Genomic DNA, 22,949 nt, shown 5'->3' with positions numbered 1-22,949 from the left:
GCCTTTAAATTGTCCTTGCTTCTATTAGGACAATCCATTACTGTATAAAAAATATTGTCAAAGACATTTTTCTCAATATGCATGACATTAAGATTATGACAAATCAAATTTGTATGCCAATATGGAAGCTCCTAGAAAATGCTCTTCTTCACCCAATCGTGTTTAACACCAAAGCCAATAATTTTATCATTACATGATGAACTTCTATTATGTCCCTCAGTATACTTGGACACTTTTTTTAACATTTCCAAACCAGATGGACGAGGTAAAGGAGGGAGCCTTTCAATTACTCATTTCAAAAACTTATCAGATTGACATCTATATGGGTGGTTCATGGGTAGGAATGATTGATGACAATAAAAAAAAATGTAGTTTTCCCTCTATTTTTTAATCTAAAAGCCTTGCTATGCTCCATACAATAAGGACAAGACAGATTTCCATGAGTACTCCACCCCGATAACATGCCATATGCTGGAAAGTCACTAATGGTCCACATCAAAGCTGCCCTTAATTGGAAATTTTCCTTTCCGTATACATCATATGTTTCAACACCAACAGACCACAAATTCTTTAACTCATCAATCAAATGTCTTAGGAAAACATCAAGCTTTTTCCCCGGATTCTTTGGCCTATGAATCATCATTATCAAAATCACGAATGGTCTGGTCATGCACTTCCACGGAGGCAAATTCTAAACAGTCACAATTACTAGCCAACAAGAGTATGTATTTGAAGACATGTCAAATGGACAAAACCCATCAGTGCATAACCCTAACCAAACATTTCTCGGATCTGATGCAAAGCTTAAGTGGACACGATTAAACTCCTTCCATGCCTCCCCATCATATAGGTGCACCATAACCCCATTATTTGACGTATGAAAATGATGCCATGTCATATCTTTGGCATGATATGGAGACATGAACAGTCTCTGAAGCCTTGGTGTCAAAGGAAAGTATCAGAGTTGCTTCTCTGCTTTATTGGAACCTTTACTAGTTGGATTTCTAGGTTTGTATCGTGAACTTCCATAAAAATCACAATTTATTTTCATTACATCTACTCCATAGTATAACATACAGTAATTAGGACACACATCATATTTCTCATAACCAAGTCCAGGTGGCCGCATAAATTTCTTGGCATCATAAAAATTGGATACCAAATTTTCATCATTAGACATGCAACTTTTTGTAAAATTAATAAACTTGTTGAAAGCAGTCTAAGTCAAATTTAAAGTTGACTTCATATTAAGCAATTGTAGACAAGCAGATAATTTGGATTGCTTGGTACACCCATCCCACAAAGGCTCCTCCGCAGCAAAAGCTGAAAAAATTTAGTTGCCTCCGGATTTGGAAGTTCCTCTGCTAACACAGGATTAGACACATTATCATTATAGTATGTATCACGAACCCTCATTGCATCCATGAACAGATTCCTATATGGATTTTCTAGACAAACATCATTCACAACATGACTAATTCCAACCGATGAAGGTCCAACCAATATTGGTTCTGCAACATAAGGCTCCCCGTGTACAGTCCAATTTTCATAACAAGGTAAAAAACCTTTTGTTAATAGATGCTTACAAACATCATCTTCTTTTAAAAACTTTTGATTTTTGCACCTCACACAAAGACATCTAATTTTCCCCCTAGATATATTTTTATCAATTGAAAAGGTAAGATTGATAAATCTTTTAACACCTGTAATGTATTCAGGACGAAGGCGACCATCTATAAGACGACGATACATCCACGATCGATCATCCATGTTAATCTAATTAACATGATAACACCAATAAGTATTTTTATAAATAAGCATACTTATTTAACTACTAGTACTTAAACAATCATTTAAAATAAAATATGTACCACATAGCTATATGTAATTGGTATTTTATAAACATTTTCTTTTAGGGTAAGCTAGAAGATGGACAAGAAATTGCTATGAAGAGGCTGTCTAGGAGTTCTAGACAAGGATTAAATGAGTTCAAAAATTTATTTGAAATATAAGAATTCTAATAGGTTATTAATTGAATCTAAATTTAAACAATATTGTTATTTATCCATTTCCTTTTTAATTATTGGAGTAAACTATTAATTTAATTTAATTTAATTTAATTTAATTTCATATTTTTTTAATATATAAAACACTATAATATTATATTTTAATTAGAGAAATATGATTTTAACATGGTGATTTTACTTAATGGCTTGTTTTGTTGCTAAAAAAATGTAGTATTTATTTGAAATATTTTAAGCATTTAAATTGAATTCAATTACATGATTCAAAAATTTATTTGAAATATAAGAATTCTAATAGGTTATTAATTGAATCCAAATTTAAACAATATTGTTATTTATCCATTTCCTTTTTAATTATTGGAGTAAACTATTAATTTAATTTAATTTAATTTAATTTTAGATTTTTTTAATATATAAACACTATAATATTATATTTTAATTACAATGGTTTTGCAGCTAAAAAAATACATTATAAGTTTCAAAAAGCATTAATTATTATTTTTTGAACTACCCACCCAAAGTTCTAAACTTGCTTTGTCATTGATTTATATTGTCTAACCAAATAATCAAAATGGGATTTGGGCCTCTAAATGCCTTCATGGTTTTGAAATTAAATAAAGAAGACCGAGGCTTATTCTTTATTCTTCTTAAGAGGAAAAATACCAAAAACATGAACTTCAAGAAGTAATATGTAAAAGCAGAAATAAAAAAGATAGTATTATATCCAGAAAAGTTAATTTAATATAATCCTAGCATCATGTTCACATAAACCTCCAAAACTAGGATCTACAAGGAAAATAAATTTAAATATGAATAATCTTATCCCAATAAAAAGTAGAGTTCCAATTAATTGAAAAGATTACAATAGGCATGCCTAGCAGACAAATTAAGCATAATCTAATTAAGCAACCATAAAAAATGGAGCAAAATAGACTTACTAAAGCCCCAATAATCAATGGCCCAAGGTGAAGATTTCCTCGTTGCAACCCAATCAGACTTAGCCAACTCTATTGATTTATATTGTGATCCAATAAGCCATTCATATTGCTGAAAAATAAAAAACATAAACAATATGTTAAACCCATCCAAGTTAAACTATGAAAAACAAAAAGAATATCCAAGTTAAAGTACTGTTTAGTTTTCATATTTTCATGGCAATTGTCTTCTCATAACAATTTTTTTTCTTCTAAGATCTAACCTAAAAATTTTTAATCTTGAACAAGATTACAAAGTTATTTTGAAATTTCAAAATAACTAACATTTAATTTATAACAAGGAACCATGAACAGACCTCACCCACTTAGCAACACTATGAAAGATACGAGTATAAATTTCATCTCAGCATATATTGTTTAGTATTGTTAAAGACCACATCATTTCTTGCTAACCAAATAAACCCCAAATTAGCATCTCACCACACTGTAAGACCTCCACTCCTGAAAGAGCACATCAATAAAGCATAGAACTACCCAAGAAACACCCACCAGCATATAATGTTATAATTTTTTTTTTTTAAAAAAAACATGGTTAAAAGAGCATATTTGAGAACAGATTTGAAGTGAGTTTCAGATGAAAATTAATTTTCAACATAAATCCTTTAATATGAAATATTATATCTTATGATTTTCAAAAACATAATGACTAACTTATAAAATCATAAAAAATGCATAGACTAAATTATAATTTACTCAAATTATTATCTCTTAAAACCTATAACTAAATAGGAATCTATATGGTTAGGACATAATTTTTCTACAAAACCGAGCCTTTGCATAAAATGAAATTTCAATGAGATGCTTTTAGTTCAAAGAGCAGAACAACAAGGTACAAAAAGCATAGCATAAATAACTTAGCTATAAATAAACCTAGCTAACCAAAAGTCAAATCAATAGAAAATTAGTACAAGACCAATAATTCACAGCAAGGAACTACTGACTTCCCAGCAACAATCAAAATAAATTTGTAGTTAATTGATATATTATTTAGTCATATCCGGGTTTCATTTTGTTCTCATAATTTCCATCTAAAAAGAAACTTAATATCAGATTTAATGAAAGAAAATCATTCAATTAATTTTTTTAGATACAAACTGGAATTGAATAAGGAAAGAAAAAAAAAACAGTCTTATGCCCTGAAAAGTAATTGAATATAACCAATATACAAACTGGAATTGAATAAGAAAAGAAAAAAAACAGTCCTATGCCTTGAAAATTTAAATATGCATATTTAAATTTTGATACAAGAGAATCAATACACACCACTTAATCCTGTCTTTGGTAGCTATTGCAATATCTGAATTTTGTTTGCTGAAAATAGGAACTCCATCAACCCTCCTGCTCCCATAGCTATGTGGAATAGTCTTGAGAAATTGGTGTGCTGCCTTGACCTGTGAGAGCATAAATCAGATAAACAGAATTATGAATCTATCACAGTAAATACAACTTTGTTAATACAATATGGTCTGACCAAATGGTACCTGCTTTTAATTTGGAACAAACTAAAATAGTTGAGGTTTCTCCTGCATAACACAACAAAATAAAAGTGGATTATTCCAGAAAATGATATGATATTACAAATATGAATAGGATCGCAAAATTTGAATTTTGTCAAGGAAAATAAATGCGTATAAGTTTTGCAACTAAAACTAATAATTGCATATTTTGAAAAAATATCTACACGAATCAGCAACCACTACATCCTAGTAAGTTGGATTGGCTGTGACTAAAAGGCAGCACTAAAACTCTGCAAGTATGCTCAATCAAATCACAGCAAGAAAAAAAGAAAAAAAAAACACTTGGACTGCTACAGAAGAAGAAAATGCATCACAGGTTAACCAGTTGCTAGACTCTCTAGATTTTAACAGCATCCATACGCTGCTGTAACACTTCAAAATTATAGAAGTAGAGCATTACAATGTAAAAAGTTGAAGCAACAAGGTAGCAAGTTATAACAGCATGAAACATCTCAGTGAAAGTGAAGAAATTGAACTGATGCATAATTTCCATCGATCACTCTCTTCCATTTTTATTGTGATGGAACGAATAGATTATGACCTCTTCTCCCATACCTAGTAGTGCAATGTTGTCACCTCTTCATGATTGTTTTCTTAATTTATCAGAACAAGGATTTTTGGACCATAAAAGAACCGTACTTGTGCAAGAGTGCTCTAGCATGCAGGCTGATGAGAAAGTTCTTGTTGACAAACAAAAGAAGCCAGGTGATAAAAGTGATAGGTTGGAGTTGAAAAATGAACACTTTAATGATCCAACCAATTCATTCAGTGCATGTTCGAAGAATGAATCAAGGATGGAGACCTCAAAGGGCAACCATATGTTATCTGATGCTGAGAATCACCCCCCTGAATCTAAAACAACCAAAGTGGGCAAAACTGGTGGAACAAGTATAATATTCAGAGCCAATTTGAGTAGGGCAAAGAAGGAATTATTTAGCCAAAAAGCTTGCAAGATTCATGAAGTGAGTGCAAAAGCTACCTTGACTGGAAAAGTTCAGGAAGATAAAAAATTAGGCTGTGACCCAAGAGACAATGGGAGCAAAGGTGATAAAAGCCTTGCTTTGTTTAAAGACAATTATATGCCTTAGGAGATGAGAAAAATGTGGAGATAGAACATTGGATCTTACAAAACAGGAGTTTGAAAAGAAAAAAGCATCCCACTTACACGATGATATGAGGTATCTCATGGGGGAAAACAACTATCTATTGGCAAAAAAAAACCAAAGGGAAGCAAAAATGATTATAGCTCAAGTGCTGGGACATCAAAAAATTTATGAACCGTAACCCTAAAAATTAAATTAGGGGTTTTGATAAATTTTCAATTAAACATGCATAATTAGGTTATAGATCATGGTAAAAACATTTCATAAACCCTTATATTATCGAATTAATAGCCTAAAACTATTATTCAAAGTATTGAAAAAAAAAAATGTTACCTGTTTTCTTGAGTTACAGGTGACCGAGATGGTTCTACTGGACAGAAAAAAACCTGAGATTGGAAAAGTTAGGTGAAAATTTTTTAGTGTAAGTTAAATTGCAACAAACAAAAACAAAAACCCTTAATTAATTACCTGAACTATTAAAGAAAACCGTGAAACACCCAACCCGTTTACAAGGAGAAGGGGTATAAATCAGCATGTTCGATGGTAATAATGATGGGTCTGGTTCGATTTTTCCATGGGTCTATGTTTTTGGTGGTTTACATAGAAAGATTGAAACTGTTCAGATGAAGGAGAAGAAGATGAAGAAAAAAAATTAGGGATGCTGAAGACGCGAAGAAGATGAAATGTTTGGGATAAAGGAAAATCAAATCGATGAAGAGAGGGTGATTTTTCTACAGTTATGGATCGATGTTGTTAGGGACGAAGGAGACTAGAAGAGTGGAATATCATTAATTTTCATCTGTTGGTTTTGTTAATTGGTCTTTGTTTGTATTTCGGTGTGGGGGGAGAGTATTGATGTAGATTTACCAAAGCCAGCGAAAAATAAACGGTTGAGATTTTATCCTTGTAAATGTAATCAACAATGTTCGTAATCTTGGTTTTATATTAAAATTTAAATAATTATTTTTTTAATTAGCAACAAAAAATCCGTTGCTAAATTCAACGTAAAGTTTGTAATGAATTTTCCGTTGCTAAAATCCGTTGCTAATATTAAAAAAATAATATATATTTAATTCATTGCAAATCTATTATTAAATTTAACAATGGAATTATCTGGTGTTAAATTCAGATGCTAATAGCCCCTGTTTCTAGTAGTGTGTCATCTTCTCTCATTAGAAGACCATTGCTGGTATAAGTAAGTCTTCCTTTTCTTCGATTTAAAAGCTTTTTATATGGATGAAGCGTCATGATTTCTGGAAAGAGAGTCTCAATCTATATGTCTCTCAGCCCCTGTGCTGATCAAAAGAAACATCAAAAGTATCCACTTCACTCCTGCATTCGGTCACGAAAGCAGCTTGGGCCTGACTAGCTAGTCTCAGATTAATCATCATCTTCTTCATCTTCCAATTGTGGGCTAAAAGAGTTCATACTTTACTCTATTGTTTCATATGCTAGGTAGTTTGGATGATCTATCTCCTGAATATTGATGTAGTCCCTCCCTTCCATTCTTAAGACCGTATCTTCTTTGATTGGGTTTGTACATTGTGTTGCAATCAGGAATTTCAGTGTATGATCAAGAGTGTTGAAAAGTAGGCTTATTCTATCAAAACCAATTACTCTTCCCAGAATATGCAGAATCTTCTTGATGCAAGTAACATTCAAAGCCATAATAGGAAGATTAGAAAATGTTACCCATGCTAATTAGACGATCATTAGGGCCATCGGTCTGTGTCCGTGGTCTAAGCTCATCAAAATCGTTCTTCCAAGCTTGGGTGTCCACTTGTAGTGCCGCCATCATATCCTCAGCAGAATCAAAAGAGATCAAGGCTCGAGTGCATGCCTCCCATAAAACAGAAACCATTGAGTTGCATGCCACTGGGTAGTGGAGATCAGGTCTTGCACTCTGAACTCATCGATGTGGTGGTTTCAACGGCAGGGGAGTTAGGCAGTGGAGGTTGTATTGCTCTCACTACTTCCGCGTAGCTTCTATTGTCCCGCTGTCTGACTGGAATGGATGCCCTTGGGGTGGCTTGTGGTCGCCTGGGGAGAGCTATGGATGAAGGAGGTTGACGGTGGAAACGCACTGAGTTTGCTCGTAGTTTGAATGAATCAAACAATAGATCATTGAAGAAGTGAAGAAGTTCTGTTTGGGAGAACCATGATTTCATAGCGACAAAACCGAATCTCCATTAAACGCACTGGGTTTTCTCAACCTATCTATGATTTCATCCTCCCAAAAAGTTTCCACAACCACCATCTACATTCTAAGTATGCAATGTACAAAAGAGGGGGAGAAAAATGAGAGCATGCATAGACAACGACGAGGGAGATTTCATCAGAATCTTCAAAGCACTTATTCACACAAAAACAAAGTAATAGTCAGCAGATATGATTCCATTATTGCTCAATGCACTCAACACCTTGTTTTTATATACTAGAAAAACTTAAAAATTCAAAGCAAAACTTAATTAATTCACTACACCCACCCACATTCGGTCAAGCAGAAGGTTACATAGATAGATGGCCGCGTTATGCGAAGCAAGCCAGGCTATATCTTTTTTAAATATAAAAGAAAATTACATGCAAAACTTGAGATTTAAAAAAATTTAGACAATTGGATCATTGAGGTAATTGGATTTAATAACCTTAACTAATCTAATAATACTTAGGATATATATAAAAAAATAATGACAACAAATAAATTGAATTAATAAAAAAATTTAACATTTAGGATATATATATATATATATATATATATATATAAAAGTAACATCATAATAAAACCTGAGTCAACCCCATCAAATCTCTGACTCAGGATATGAGATCGAGAAAATCTTAAAAAAAAATAAAAAAATATCAAAGAATAATTCATAACTAACCAAATGTTGAAAAATAAAATTTAAAAAAAATATGTTAAAAAAATAGAAGTCAATTAAAGCTAACTTTCTAAACGTATGACCTCGGTTATGAGACTAGTCCAATATTATTGAAGATAAGCCTTGAAAAAATCATGAAGCAAAATTCTTAATAAATTAAATGTTAATTGGATGAAATAAAAATAATAATTAAAAACCACAATTAAAGGAATGAGGGCTAAGGTTTTTTGTTGTATAATTTTTTTTTTCAAAACTCATGGATTTTATTGCTAAATCTTTATAAAAAAATATATAATTTTGACATTCTTGCATAATAAAAAAATCAATCAATCCGGATAATTCTGGTCAACTTAACTTATGACCCAGGAGTTGCTTGGGATGAACCCCTAAGCTAGGTCTGAAAACCATGATCAAAAAAATAAGAATCCAATTTCTTCATTAAATTCTTTTTATTTTTTTTAAAACCCATTGATTTTCTTTTTTGTAAAATTTTGACCAAATAATGTTATTTTTTACATATTTGTAAAATAAAAAAAAATAGTTGCTCAGGTAGCCCTAGTTAACCCACCTAACCTGTGACCCGGGACTTACACAGTATCGATCCCTGAGCCGGGCTTAAAAACCATAATTAAAAAAATAAAGACATAATTTTGTTGTAAATTTTTTTTTTAAACCTGTAGAATAATTTGTTGAGGACAAGTTGTTTTAGGTAACCTTAACCAACCTATTAGATTTGTGATTCACAATTTGTCCAAAATTGATTTATATATCGGGTTTAAAAGTTAGAATTGAAAAAATAAAAATAAAATTTGACATTGAAGTACAAAAGGAAATGAACAGGAGAGGCAGCCAATAACATATACGGGACACCCCCACCAAGTGGTTATTAACAACACAATCATACATTAGTACAGGTCCACACATTTAATATATGTGCTAGCTTGAAATTAATATCCTTAAACATGGAGATCATGGCTAGTAAATAGCACCACAAAGCCAACCCTCCTTTATAGTCTCGACATCTGTGATCTGCAATCTCTGCTTTGACTGAGAAACCAAAGATTACATGGTGATTGTAGCTAGAGAATCTAGGGTTTCAAACAAATCAACTAACCGCCCCAGCTGGAAATCTCACCCTCCATTTGTCCACTCATTTTCATGCATGAAGGAGAGAGAGCGTGCCATCTTCCTTGTCTCTCCGATCACTTTACTGTTTGTTTTTGAGAGCCAGAGCCATTGTTATTAGCAGCAGCTGGGCAACTTGCTTGCGAGTTTCTTTGCGATTTTCCTGCCCTCTTGTTCTCCGGTTTGGGCCCTGCAGGTTGCCGTACCTTCACTCCTCGGATCAACTGTGATGCGATTTGAGTTAGGGTTTATCTATCTATATCATCAGCCTAGCTAGCTAATTAAATCTTTGAAGAATAAATATAAAAATACGGGATAATTATTAATATTAAAGTAATTAAGGTGCTCCCTCACATATTTTCCACATTTCACATCCGAGTAGATGACTATGAAATCCCCTTCTTGGAGTCCATTTGTTCTCACAAAATCTCCTGAAATCAAGAAATATATATATTATGTATATGCATGCGTAGAAGCAGAAAAAAGAAACAAAGAAAGAAAAATTATCCATGAAAAAATAATTATAATTAATTAAATCAAAAGAAATTTTGCTAGCTAGCTGTCAAATCAATACTCACCAGTGTTTTCGAGGAGATACATCCTGCTTTTGTTGTTGGGCCAAAATCTGAAACTCCACAAGGAGGAAAAAGAGACACAGAGAGCAGAGATTTAACTCACAAGTATATATATTTGATCAGAAATGATCTAAAGATGAAAGAAATCCATCAATGATTTGAACGATTAATTAATTAAATTAAATTATTTGCAAGCATATCTGAGAAATTAAAAGATGAAAGAAATCCATGAATAATTAGAAAGGTTAATTAAATTAAATTTTAGGATACCTATAACGCATGTTCCAAACACGGGAAGTCCCTATATCTTCCATGGCGATGGAAATTCCATCCCTTGCCTCTAGCTCCGGGAGATGTGTTTCTGCTTCTTTCTGCATAAAAACAAAAATAAAAACCTGTACTTAATTAGCAAGAAATTAATTAATTTATGTGTGTGTGTTGATGCCATGATTTATACCTTTGGCAACACTATCCTCCCAAGACTCCCCACATCACTCTGCTTCAACACTTTCTGAAGGAGAAACCTCAGGTTCTTCTCAGGGTTCCATCCCTAGACAAACAAACACAGACAGACACATAAGATTTCACAAAAAAGGTGATAAAACTCAACGTGGACAACCAAACCAACTGCCAACCTGTCGCCTCTCGGCCGCGGCCTGCCGGTGATTATTAGTCGGTGTTTGCATGGCTGGTCGATCCACCGGTGCATCCACAGTGGTGGAAGCAGAACCTCCACCAGCAGCTGTGGGCCAGTAAACCCAACTACCAGGATTAGATTGACCTGTTGGGCCACCATTGGGATCATCTGCGAGCCTTTCATGCGGATCGCCATTTTGATTCTGATTCCTGTGGTAAGACAGAAACCTTCTCTGCCTAGCCATTCTCTTCTTCCTTGCCTCTTTTGTAGCTGAGGAACCTAACCTCGTCAACCTGTTATCACCATTAGCCGGAACATACTGATATGGGTACTGATTACCATACCCGGTAAAAGCAGGAATCTGGGGTTGAGATGACTGGAGATTATTGTCTGCAAATGAGTTGAAGTGTGAAACCGGAGGAAATTGTGAGGGAGGCCATGTTTGATAGGACTGAAGCCTGTGATTGCAATCCCGTGGAGTCCCGTAAGGATGGCCATTTATATTAGAAGATCCATTTGAAAACGGGTCACCCATATATCCAACCATGGGAGAAAAACCTGGCATGACTGTAGCCGGATCTGCGGCAAGATATGGCGGGGGTGCAACGTTCCAAGGTGACTGGGTGAAGCAAGGGTTTGAATGATCAGCTGGTATAGGATTGCAGTTGAGATTTGAATTAGGGTTAGGGTTTTGGCTCTGAAGAGGGTCTTGATTGTATGGATAGGGAAGATTAACGTTGGAGGATGATTCTCTCAAGCGCCTTCTTTGTAGATGATTCGTTTGGACCCATTGGAGAATGAGCTTCAAGAGTTGTTTCATTCCTTCTTTACCACCACCTAAACGCCTAGCAGCACACTCTATGGTGGTCTTCTTGAGTTTGACTCTCCTCAAATCATCAGCTGAAACAGTCTCTTTGTTGCTCTTGAGCCAGTCTAAAAACACCATGGCCAGATCATCTGATCTTCCTCCTTGTTGGTCGGCCTCCTGATCATTTTTGCCTTTTGTAATCTCTTCATTTCCAGCTTGTTCATCATATTGAAGCTGTAGCTGATCTTGTGGTTCGTTTTGCTCCATTTGAAACTCCTCAAAGAGGCCTTCATCAGGATGAAATATAGATGAAGGATCAAAGAAATCATTACTCTCAAGCAGATCTATGTATCCGAAATCCTCCATCACGTCCATGCATTCAATTCCTAATTCCATCGCTTGATCAGGAGGCTGAGGGACCTCCATTGAGCAAGTAGAAGACAAGGCCGCTGTAGAAACATCCACCGGATCATCCATCGTCTGGCTGTTAAAATCATCATTAATATTGTTATGATGATAGTAGTGATTGCGATGATGATTCTTTTCAACATCTTCTTCTGCCTCTGACTTCAAAACAGCCCAAGCAGCCGCTGAAGAAGAGGAGGATGCTGAAGAAGAACAAGAGGAAGATGACGACGAAGTTATGGCCTTGACAGGAGCCGGAGTACTGGATGAAGAAGACATGCAAGGAAAATCTGGGAGTGGAGGGAAGTCTTCATAGAAGATCGAAACATCACTCGCATGCAACAGATCTTCTTGCCCTCTCTCAAGCCAGATCTCCTTATCTTCAACAAGGATATCCTGTTCTTCCTCCATAGTATCAAACCCGATTGTAGGGTTTCCTTCATTTTCAACCCCTTCATGTCGATCTTCACCATGCACTTCCAAGCCCTTCATCCCTCTCTCTCTCTCTCTCCTCTTGAGCAAATAAAATACAAATAAAAAAGTCACAACTTGAGAGACCCTTTTGAGTTCTGTTGTGGTAGATTTAGAGAGAGAAGAAAAAGATATCGGAGAATACTGAAGGATAGGGTTTTCCTTGTACGGATAAGTGCAATGAAGAGAAGATTGTTTCTGATTAAGGAAGCAAAAGAGGGAAAGGGCCCGCTCCAAGCATCAAATCCTCAAGAAACAACATAAACTATTTGAAACTATCAACAACAAAGATAACATAAATAATACCTACAAACCATGCATCAAAGAAAGTGACCCCTCCGATCTCTTCTCTAATTCTTTAATTAATTCTTAATTACCTACTGATTATATTTTAATATACAGGATCATTAACTACTCCAAAATTGAATAAGATCGCTATTAATACCTTAACCCCGTCATCAATCCAAGATCAAAACAGAGAGATCGATCGATCGAACAAAAATCTAGCCAGGCAATCCAAATATCTAGAGAGAGACGACTGCTAGGCCAAGCTTGGAGAATCCCCACATGGTGAAACGCTTTTGAAACAAAACCCCATATGTGTTCTGGTCTGTTCCAGGAAGCTTCATACAGTTGTCTAGCCTTTAAAACCTTTTTCTGAGATAAGTCCAAACCATTTTTTTGTGGGTTTGCAACTATTCAATTAATGTTCATTAGAGATGAGAGAGATAGAGAGAGTGAGAGGGTGGTTTTAGAGAGATATAGAAACAACCAAACAAAAACAAAACCTCGTGCGCCGCTACTTTCTCAGCCTGACTCCGGATTTTGTGCCACCCGCCATACGTTTTCTCCTCAGTGGTGCAAATTAGCGGTGCCTCAGCCTTCAAGTTAACGAGTGCCAGGGAGTGGACTAAAGTACGGTTCGAATCTTAGCAGTAACTTCCAATAACCCCATGCTCAAAATACATTATGTATTATTAATAATACGCAAATCACACATTCGGTTGTAATTCCTCGGTTATTCGTGTTTTTATTTGGGCTGTTTCAAAAATATTTGTATATTTTTTAAATAATTCACATAATAAAATATAGTTTTTCAATCTTATTCTTTAAACACGTGTAAAACTAATTATTAATCTAGTATTAGAAAAGAAAGTTGAAATAAATTATAAAAATATAATTCATATTAAAGGATAAGATTAAAAAAAACAAAAAAAAACGAATTAATTACTTTTTTCCTACATAAATAGACTTCTATGTTTTCTAAAGAAAAAAAATAGTTTTGAAAAAAATTAATGATATTTTTATAAATATGTTAAAATTGATTAATGGATAAATAAATTGAAATCGTGGGAATATTTCATATTATCTTAATTTGGCTTCCAGCTAATAGCAATAACTGTATGTCTTTCGAATATTAATTTGAATTTGAAGTTTAAAATTGAATGATAAACAGGTAATAATTTAAAGAACTAAGCTTACTTATTATCTTTTAAATTCTTTTAATGCATGATAATCTATGGAATTTGCTAATTAAATTTTGAATTTAAGTTTTGAGTGACTATACAATGCCATTTTTTCTCTCGAATTAAATAATTAAAAAATCGATGTTGATTTTTTCCCTGCAATATTCTATATTAATTCATTTAAATCTATTTTATTTATACAACGTAGAGCAGCTAGCACTAGTACTATGAACTATAGATATCAATCCCAAGCACCAAAAACCCTTTCTCCATCTCCATATTCACACTTTCATAATAATTTCTGAACTCTAACGACCTTTTTCTCTCTTCAGTTGAGTAATTTGAAATCTTACAGAGCAGGGAAAAATGGATTCCCTCCCTGATCATGACATAAATTTCTATTGGTTTAACAACCAACATCCAATAAGGAGGTTGTCTTGATTCGTGGGCAAGGCGGTGCAAGGCAGGCGGTGCCCACTTTGACATTACAAATTCAGCTGCTCCTCTAGGAAACGTGTCCATGCAATGCCTGACGTAACCCTAGATCTGTCTCTCTATCCCGTGTTCTCTCCCTGATCTGTAGCCAATAACAGTGCTCTTCCGTTTCGATTTCCCCTCTTGATCTGATGCCCACCCAGTGACCCATGGGTGTGATTATGTTCACCTCACAAAAGCGCGAGGCGTCTGACAGACTTCTTGAATCCTGCCACGAGCGCTGTTCGTCGTCCTGGAAGACTGCGATTGGTGCCTGTTTAGGTTTATATCAAATTGGAGTTGGGTTTCGATTTCTTAATTTATGATCTTAAATGTGACAGAACATGTGCGCGTGGGGTTTGTGTATAGCTTGTTGACCTATGGTATCTTGCCACTGTTATGGATGCCAATTTCACCCGTTTCAAAATTAGAACATATCGTATATTTTGTAATTAACTCCGTCGCTAATCCCCTCTGTATATGGGAAGGGGGCGTTGGAGAAGACGAGAGCCCCGTCATGGCTGGATCATGCTGTACCACAATGCGTTGTCTGTGAGTCAAGGATGTTTAAAAATTCTATCCATGGTTAAACACCGGCGAGAAAACCAATAGCAAACATATCCAATTGTTGAGATAGATACAGAAATGACGCAAAAGAATAAATAATTAAAATTAATTTTCGAAGTTTTGCTCTTTATATATTTTATAATTTCAATATTGTATTTGAAATTTGTATTGTTAATTTTGTGTGATTTATTTTGCCCCCTTAATTATAATTAGAAACAAAAAAATCTGAACTTGTTAGACTTATGTATACAAAACGTATTTTGTATTCTATAAATTAAAAAGAAAAACATGGCGCTTTATTTATGGAATATAATTAACAAGCAACAAATGGGGAGAAAAAAACCAAAGCAACTTTATTTGTTTTTTTTGTTTCAAAAGCGTTTTAAAAAAATATATTTTTTATTTTATTCTTTTTTAGTTCAAAATATTTTTTTTTGTGTTTTTAAATATTTTGATGTGATGTTAAAAATAAATTTTAAAAAAATAAAAAAAATATGTTATTTTGATATATTTTCGAGTAAAAACATTTTTAAAAAATAATCACAACCACATTTCCAAACAAACTCTAAAAAATAAAAATAATTGTTTTTAATAACCATTGAAATGCTAAAAAAAAAAAAAAAGTTGAAAAAACATAGACTCAATAGTTAATATGAACAAAGAGTCCTATGGTTGTTTTTTTTTAGTAGTCATGATTTTAAAAAATTTTCGGTTTTTTTATTTTAAATTAATTATTTTTAATATTTTTGAATCGTTTTATTATATTAATATTAAAAATAAAATTTAAAAAATAATAAAATTATTATTTTAATATAATTTCAAATAAAATTTATTTTAAAAAAAAAACCTCGGCAAAGGTAAAATAGAAAAGGAGGAAGAGTGAATCAACAACAGCGTTCACAGTAAAGTGAAATAGACAGAGGAGCTACAGTGTGGCACCAAAAATGTTTTAGTTTATTGAGTAGTATTTATGGTCTTACAAATGTCAAATGCCGATGCCTGGAAGCAGCCCGGTATTTATTACAACAGCCGTGACTCTAAACAGAAATGCAGTGATGTAAATCTATATAGGAAACAAATAAAAGTAGGAGGAAAACTACAAATAAGAAATCAAGAATCAAGGGTTTTGAACTTGATCAAAGTGCAGCTCAGTTTTTGGTGTTCATGCTGCGCTTGACTGTGTCTGCATTTTCCTTGATGAATTCCTTAGATTCCTCAGCTTTGCCAACTACTGTGTCCTTGATCTTTGCTGTGGTATCTTTTACGGCTCCCCAGGCATCTTGAGCAGTTTGTTTTGCCTTGTCTGCTAGATCGTTTGAGGCCTCCGATGCCTTTCCGGCCACCTCTTTTGTTTTCTGGGTCGCCTGCGCTCCTCATCAAGTAGCCAAGAGATTAGTCTAAATTGCCAAACATTTAAGAAAACAAATTATAAACACAGTCATACAAATTAATTATCCATTTAGTGTTGTGATTTTCTTATTACATCTTCGACCACAGATTCACCAGCAGCCTTGGCTTCACCGGCTCCTTCTTTTGTGGCCTTACGAGCCATCTCGAAGCCGCCTGATGAAGCCTCCTTGCGAGAACTTGCCTGCAATTTCACAGCAAGATTAGTGTCTTACACTCGTTGTCAATCACAACCCAACATTACATTACTAGTCATGAGGCGACTTGATCTACCTGAAAACGTCTTGTTAAGGGGATGAAAACTCCAGAGCTCCTTTGGCTCCTAACTATCATAGCACCGAGTTGACCATACCTGGGAAGGGATGTGGCTAGGGCTAGGCTTGCCATTTTCAATATTTTTGTAATTTCTCAAAGGGAAGAAAAATGCTTTAGGTTTTTATTTTATTTTATTTTTGAAGCCAATCCACAATGCTTTATATAGGAAGGAAGTGAGTGAGATTTGCAAGTAAAACTCCATGCGGATTCATTGCTAGTGTTGGTGATGGGAACCCTTAGCGTTTTCATCTCGTAATCCCCTTTGAATAGCTACGACCCAGTATTATAGGCTAGTCATTGGAACTCTAATTTTAGTTCATTCCAAGGCTAATTAATTAAGTGCATGGAATATTATTATCTACAAAAAACTGAGTATTTACTAAATTAGCAAAAATAATTACAATATATTATAAAGAATTAAGTTTATATATGTGATTTGTGGATAATTAAGGCAACAGAATTCATCCATTTCTGGTGAATCGATCATTCAGTTGCCTTTTGGCCATTACTTATGTGGTTTTCAGAGGCCAAGGCATCTACGATATCCATGTGATGCCATTTGCTGAGTTACTAATACAAAATTTAGGGGTGAGTAAAAAAATAAAAATATTGATTATATTAAAAAAACTGTAAAAAAAATAATTGAAAAAACCGAATCATAAAAAAAAATCAATTAAACTGATTAAAATTTTGAAAAAACCGAACGGTTCGGTTCAGTTTTGGTTTTATAACCCTGAAACCGAAAAACTCGAACCAAACTGAACCCAAACAAAAAAAAATAAAGAAAAAAAAATCAAGACAAATCAAGTCAAAACCGAGCCAAATAAAAAAAATCAAGCCAAATAGGTTTGAACCAATTTTTGTCCTAAAAAACCGAACCAAAGCCGGTCAGAGCCGGTTTCGATTTGGTTTTTTTTAAAAATAATTTTAATTTGGTTACTTTTTTTATATATAAAAATCAAACCGAATTGAAAATGATCACCCCTAACAAAACTTATCACATTACCATGGATTATGAATTGACATAAATTCATTCTAAATTTATTTTAAAAATATATTTATTATGTTTTTATTTTTGTTTTTTTAAATAAATACATTAGTAAAATAGTAAAATAATCAACCTAAGTGAATATTAAATAGTTGATATTATCAACAACATTAAGCAGGATTTAAAATAATTAGAGGTGTGTGCTAGCTTTTGACATTTATTTTTGTTTTTTTAAAAGAACATTAATTGTTTATTTTGGTGTTTGGTTCACAGAATTTAACTTTTCTCCTTAAAATCAATCTTCCAAAAGAAAGTAATTCTTGAAGTGAGATTTCTAGAAAAGTATATTTTTTATATTTGGTTGAGAATATGAGATTCATAGAAAAGGAGCATTCCTACATTTATTTTACTCTTGAGATTCTATAAAAACCTGAAATCAAGTTACCGTTTATTTTTAATATTAATTCTATTTTCTGGGTTTATTAAAAAAATATATCAATACCATTTTATTAAATAACAAGGAGGAAGTTCATTGGTGGTTAACCAGGGTGTAACAAAAGTAATAATATGTTGGCCGAGCTAGGAGTTCTTAGACAAGATAATTTAACTATTGCATGGTTATACCTTTTTTTTTCATAGAATTTTTTTTATATTATGAATTATGATTATGATATGGGTTTTATCTTTGTAAGTATATATATTTTCTAACTCTTTGAGATTTTGTTTTCTTTTCTTTGTCAAGCCGTTATAACAGTTGATTTCTCCCGTTCTTTCATTAAAAAAAAAGAAGTTACAATGTGTTCACTTCATCTTTTTAGTCATGGCATTTCATGAAAAATTAAAATTTATTCTATATTTTTTAAATTATTTTGATGTGCTGATATTAAAAATATTTTTTTTAAAAAAAATATATTATTTTAATATATTTATAAATAAAAAATATTTTAAAAAATTAAATAATCGCAACCACACTTCTAAATATATATATATATATATATATATATATATATATATATATATATATATATATATATATTTTTAGAAGTGTAATATTGCATTAGAAAATGCCAATGTCTGGCGGGAAACATAGAAATTCTGTTTACAGCTCACCTATAGCAAATCTATGAAATGAAATGATCAACAGACCAAGACCCAACAATACAAATATCATCTACAAGATGCAGATTCGATGCCAAAAATAGCAAACTAGCAGCTAAAAGATGCATATGAGGAGCCACACCAGGATGAGATACCAATCAGACTTCTACCTAGATCCAGATTTGAAGTAAAACAAGAATCTTTTTGTCTTTCCTCTTCTTATCCGAAACAAAAAAACCAGCCTTGGCCTCTCCATATTCAGCCTTTGTCACCTTAACAACAAGAGTACTAAGAACACTCGCCACACTAACACAGAGAAAACCAGAGCAGACAAGAGCATGCTCATCAAAAGAAACCTCTAGACTTGCAACATCAGATTCTGCTACCAAGAAGTTTCACACAAGACAAAGATCTGACAAGTTGGAATTGCCTCTGAATAGCTTGATGAATCTACTACTTTCTAGAGACAGAGTAATCTGGAAAACAATCCATTTTCCTTAGGAGCCGCAACCAAAATTTAAAGAAAACAGGAAAGCCCATATATCAAGCATATTAGAGCCAAGCGACCAATTCAGTGTTTCTAAACACTCCCTGTTTGGCCATGTGATCTGCCATATGATTACTCTCACGAAGAGAATGAGTGAATGTGAGTGAACTAAAATATGAAGCTACTCTCTGAATAGAGGAGAAAAGATTATGATGCAGCCAAGGCCTATTATGGGGGTTATTCATCCAGCTAATGACATTGGTCGAGTCAGATTCAACAATAATGTGTTTATGATGCAGGTGACAATTAGAAGCTGATAATTCAATGGCTTTGACAATCGCTTTTAGCTCAGCTACATTAGAGTCTAAAATTCCAACTGGCGAGGAGAATATACCAAGAAGAATCTCATTATGATTTCGCAAGACTCCACCTATACCTGAAGGGCCCAGCTTCCCAAGAGAGAAACAATCCACATTCCATTTGAAGCAATTAGTCATAGGGGGAGACCACACAACAACTGCCCTTTGTTTTGTAGAATTAGTCCATCGTAACAGCCCTTCCGCTGACCTTACTAGTTCTGAAGCGGAATAAGAGAAATTAGGTTTTATAGCCTTTATCCAAAAGCAGAGATGAGTAATAATAAGAGTAAACAGAGTATCATAATTCGGGATCGTTTGCTTGAATATCACATCATTATGAATGAGCCAAATAGACCATGTCGCTGAAAAGAACAGCATCAACCAAGCTTTTTTTTTTTATTTTCCATAGACCAAAGAATCCCACAGAGAGAAAAGTGTTGCCAAGTTCTTTGGGCTACACCACGCTAAGCCCCACCAACTGATAATTTTAGACCAAACTATCCAATGTTTGTGGCAATGTAGCAATTTTTGATCAACCGATTCTTCCTCAACAAAGCAAATGGGACAAGCAGCAGCTGAAATGTCTAATATTCCTTTTTTGACCAACATACTACGAGTGTTGATTTTTTGAATGATAGCCATCCAGCAGAATATTTCAACTTTAGGAGGGACAATTCCTCTCCAAATCCTAGTAAAGGAGAAGCTAGTGTCCATCGGGGGATTGGGACTTAATAGCCCACAAAGAGATTTGACCGAGAATCTACCAGTGGAGTTGGCTTTCCAAACTAATCTATCCTCTGCATCTTTATTTGGATGTATTGTCGAAAGAATGGCGTTCATTTGGTCTAGAAAACCATAGTTTCTACCTCGCAAGGGTCTAGTCCAGTTGAATAACCAGAACCAAGCATGACCATCCATATCCCCATCTTATCAAGGCTTGCTTCTTTATTATTAGATAACCGGAATAGGGAAGGAAATTGATCTGCCAGGCGACCAGTAGTTGTCTAGTCATCAAGCCAGAATTTAATCCTCTTACCGTTTCCAACAAGCATAACAGATTGATGTTTCACAATGTCTTGCAGTCTGGAATCTGTAACACAATGATTAACAATACGAGACCAAGTAGTTCCAGTACCTGCAATAGGATGTTTCGTAATAATTATGGGGTAGTTAGTGTTGTATATGCTGGTGATCACATCCTTCCACATGCTCGACTCCTCCGAACCAAACCTCCATAGCCATTTGAACATCAGTGCTTTGTTTTTGTCCCTTAGAGATCCGATCCCAAGACCACTAGCATTTTTTGGCTGAGAAATAATTGATCATCTAACATTGCATATTTTCTTGCCTTCCTCTTTTCCTGACCACAAGAAGGCTCTGAATTTCTTTTCAATGGAGGCTGCAATTGTCGCAGGCATAGGAAACAAAGAGAAAAAATAAATGGGCAAATTACCTAAGATAGATTTGATTAAGCACAACCTACCCCCAATAGATAATAGTCTGCCTTTCCACGAAGCCAACTTAGCACTGATATTATGGAGAATAGGCTTCCACATCAAAGTTCTACAAGAGCTTGCACGAATGGGAAGGCCAAGATATTTGAATGGGAGGCGTTCCTGCTTACATCGAAGAATTTGTGCAGTGTAATTACATATATATTCATCTATACCCACACCAAAGATGCTACTTTTGCAAAAGTTAACCTTCAAACCTGACATTAATTCAAAGCATAAAAGGATGCGTTTGATATTCTGCATATTAAGCAATGAGTCTGAGTTGAAGATAAGAGTGTCATCTGCAACTTGAAGGTGAGATAAAGAAAATCCATCCTGGCCAATCTTAATACCCTCGATCAAACCCAAATCACAGCCTCGCTGCAACATACAATTCAATCCCTGAACTGCAATATTGAAAAGAAAAGGTAAGAAGGGGTCTCCTTGCCTTAAACCTTTTTCCAAGTTAAATTCTGCCGTTGGAGATCCATTGACAAGCACAGACATCTTTGCTATTGAAATGCATTGCATGATCCAACCGCGCCACCTACTCCTAAAACCCATAACAACCATTACTTCATTAACGTATTCCCATAACACAGAATCAAAAGCTTTGTGAAAGTCTAGTTTGAAGAGATATCCTTTGCCCTTCCTCTTCTTTAAGAAATGAATCGCCTCATTTGCTATCAAAACACTATCTAGGATTTGCCTTCCTTTTATAAAAGCAGTTTGGTGATCACTGATGACTTATGTCAGAACTTGCTTCATCCTGGTTGCTAGTAACTTTGAAATGATCTTGTAAAGGCTTCCTACTAGACTGATAGGCCTAAAATCTTTCAACTTATTGGCACTTTGTATCGTCGGGATAAGAGTAACAAAGGAGCTATTAATGCCAGGAGGAAGAAGGTTTGTCCTGTAAAATTCATCCACCATTCAAACAATATCCCCTCCTATAATGTTCCATACTTTCTTAATAAAGAAAAAATTAATACCATCAGGGCCTGGAGCTTTATTTCCTTCACACTCCCAAACTACTGTTTTTATCTCCTCAGTAGAGAACAAAAGTTCTAAAGCAGCCAACGATGTGGGCTTAAGCTTTAGGAAGTCTAGATTACGGCAGGAAGCTCTCGGTCTATCATGCTGAGAGTATAACTTACTGAAAAAATCAAAGACAATTATCTTCACATCAGACGGTTTAGTTAAAGTCGTTCCATCAACATCCAAGGAGACAATCTGATTCGTTTTGTGTCTTGTTGTGGCTGATAGATGAAAGAAACGAGTGTTTCTGTATCCAAGCTTACACCATTGGGCTCTCGACTTTTGGTGCCAAGCAGATTCTTGAATTCTGTATAAGATTCTAAGGTTAGAGGAAATGACGTCACTTCTGGTTAACTCAGCAGATGATAAGTCTCTACTTTCTTTTTGAGATTCTAGAAATTCTGCTTCCATTTCTAGAGCTTTGATTTTCGTGCAGGTGTTGCCCACAGCTTCTTGGCTCCATTCTTTGCATCTATCTTTTAATAACCGTAATGCCAGGGCCATACGTTTTTTTACCACAGATTGTCAAGGTTGAATTCCAATAGTCCTGGATCATCTTTCTAAAGCCAGCTATGAGCCACCAGCAGTTCATAAGCCGGAATGGCTTTGGTCCCCAGTTCGTAGAGTCTATCAGCATATGCAGAGGTTTGTGGTCAGAGAAGTTCTTCGGCATCCCATACAGAGTAGAAGATGGGAGAGACTGAAGCCAATCACCTGATAC

The 22,949-nt window shown here is 34.4% G+C and overlaps 2 protein-coding genes and 1 pseudogene across 2 annotated transcripts; all 3 read right to left on the bottom strand.

Annotated features, from left to right (window-relative positions):
- Positions 1–331: 331 nt before the first annotated feature.
- Positions 332–1,770, bottom strand: LOC140955308 (uncharacterized; annotated as a pseudogene).
- A 7,766-nt stretch (positions 1,771–9,536) lies between these two features.
- On the bottom strand, positions 9,537–12,557 carry LOC118049976 (B3 domain-containing transcription factor ABI3). Its single transcript, XM_035060167.2, has 6 exons — positions 10,851–12,557; positions 10,673–10,765; positions 10,486–10,586; positions 10,219–10,265; positions 9,995–10,071; positions 9,537–9,864 (listed from the first exon to the last, which is right to left on the bottom strand). The coding sequence occupies exons 1-6, from the start codon at positions 12,555–12,557 to the stop codon at positions 9,718–9,720; spliced, it is 2,172 nt and encodes a 723-aa protein (XP_034916058.1). The 3' UTR covers positions 9,537–9,717.
- A 3,427-nt stretch (positions 12,558–15,984) lies between these two features.
- LOC118049977 (uncharacterized) lies at positions 15,985–16,837 on the bottom strand. The gene is made up of 3 exons (XM_035060168.2): positions 16,724–16,837; positions 16,527–16,634; positions 15,985–16,407 (listed from the first exon to the last, which is right to left on the bottom strand). The coding sequence occupies exons 1-3, from the start codon at positions 16,835–16,837 to the stop codon at positions 16,192–16,194; spliced, it is 438 nt and encodes a 145-aa protein (XP_034916059.1). The 3' UTR covers positions 15,985–16,191.
- Positions 16,838–22,949: the final 6,112 nt, after the last annotated feature.

The sequence above is a fragment of the Populus alba genome, chromosome 2 (genome assembly GCF_005239225.2).
Source record: "Populus alba chromosome 2, ASM523922v2, whole genome shotgun sequence".
Taxonomy (NCBI): Eukaryota; Viridiplantae; Streptophyta; class Magnoliopsida; order Malpighiales; family Salicaceae; genus Populus; species Populus alba.
The sequence above is the reverse complement of the archived record's forward strand: the minus strand, read 5'-3'. Positions and strand labels throughout refer to the sequence as shown.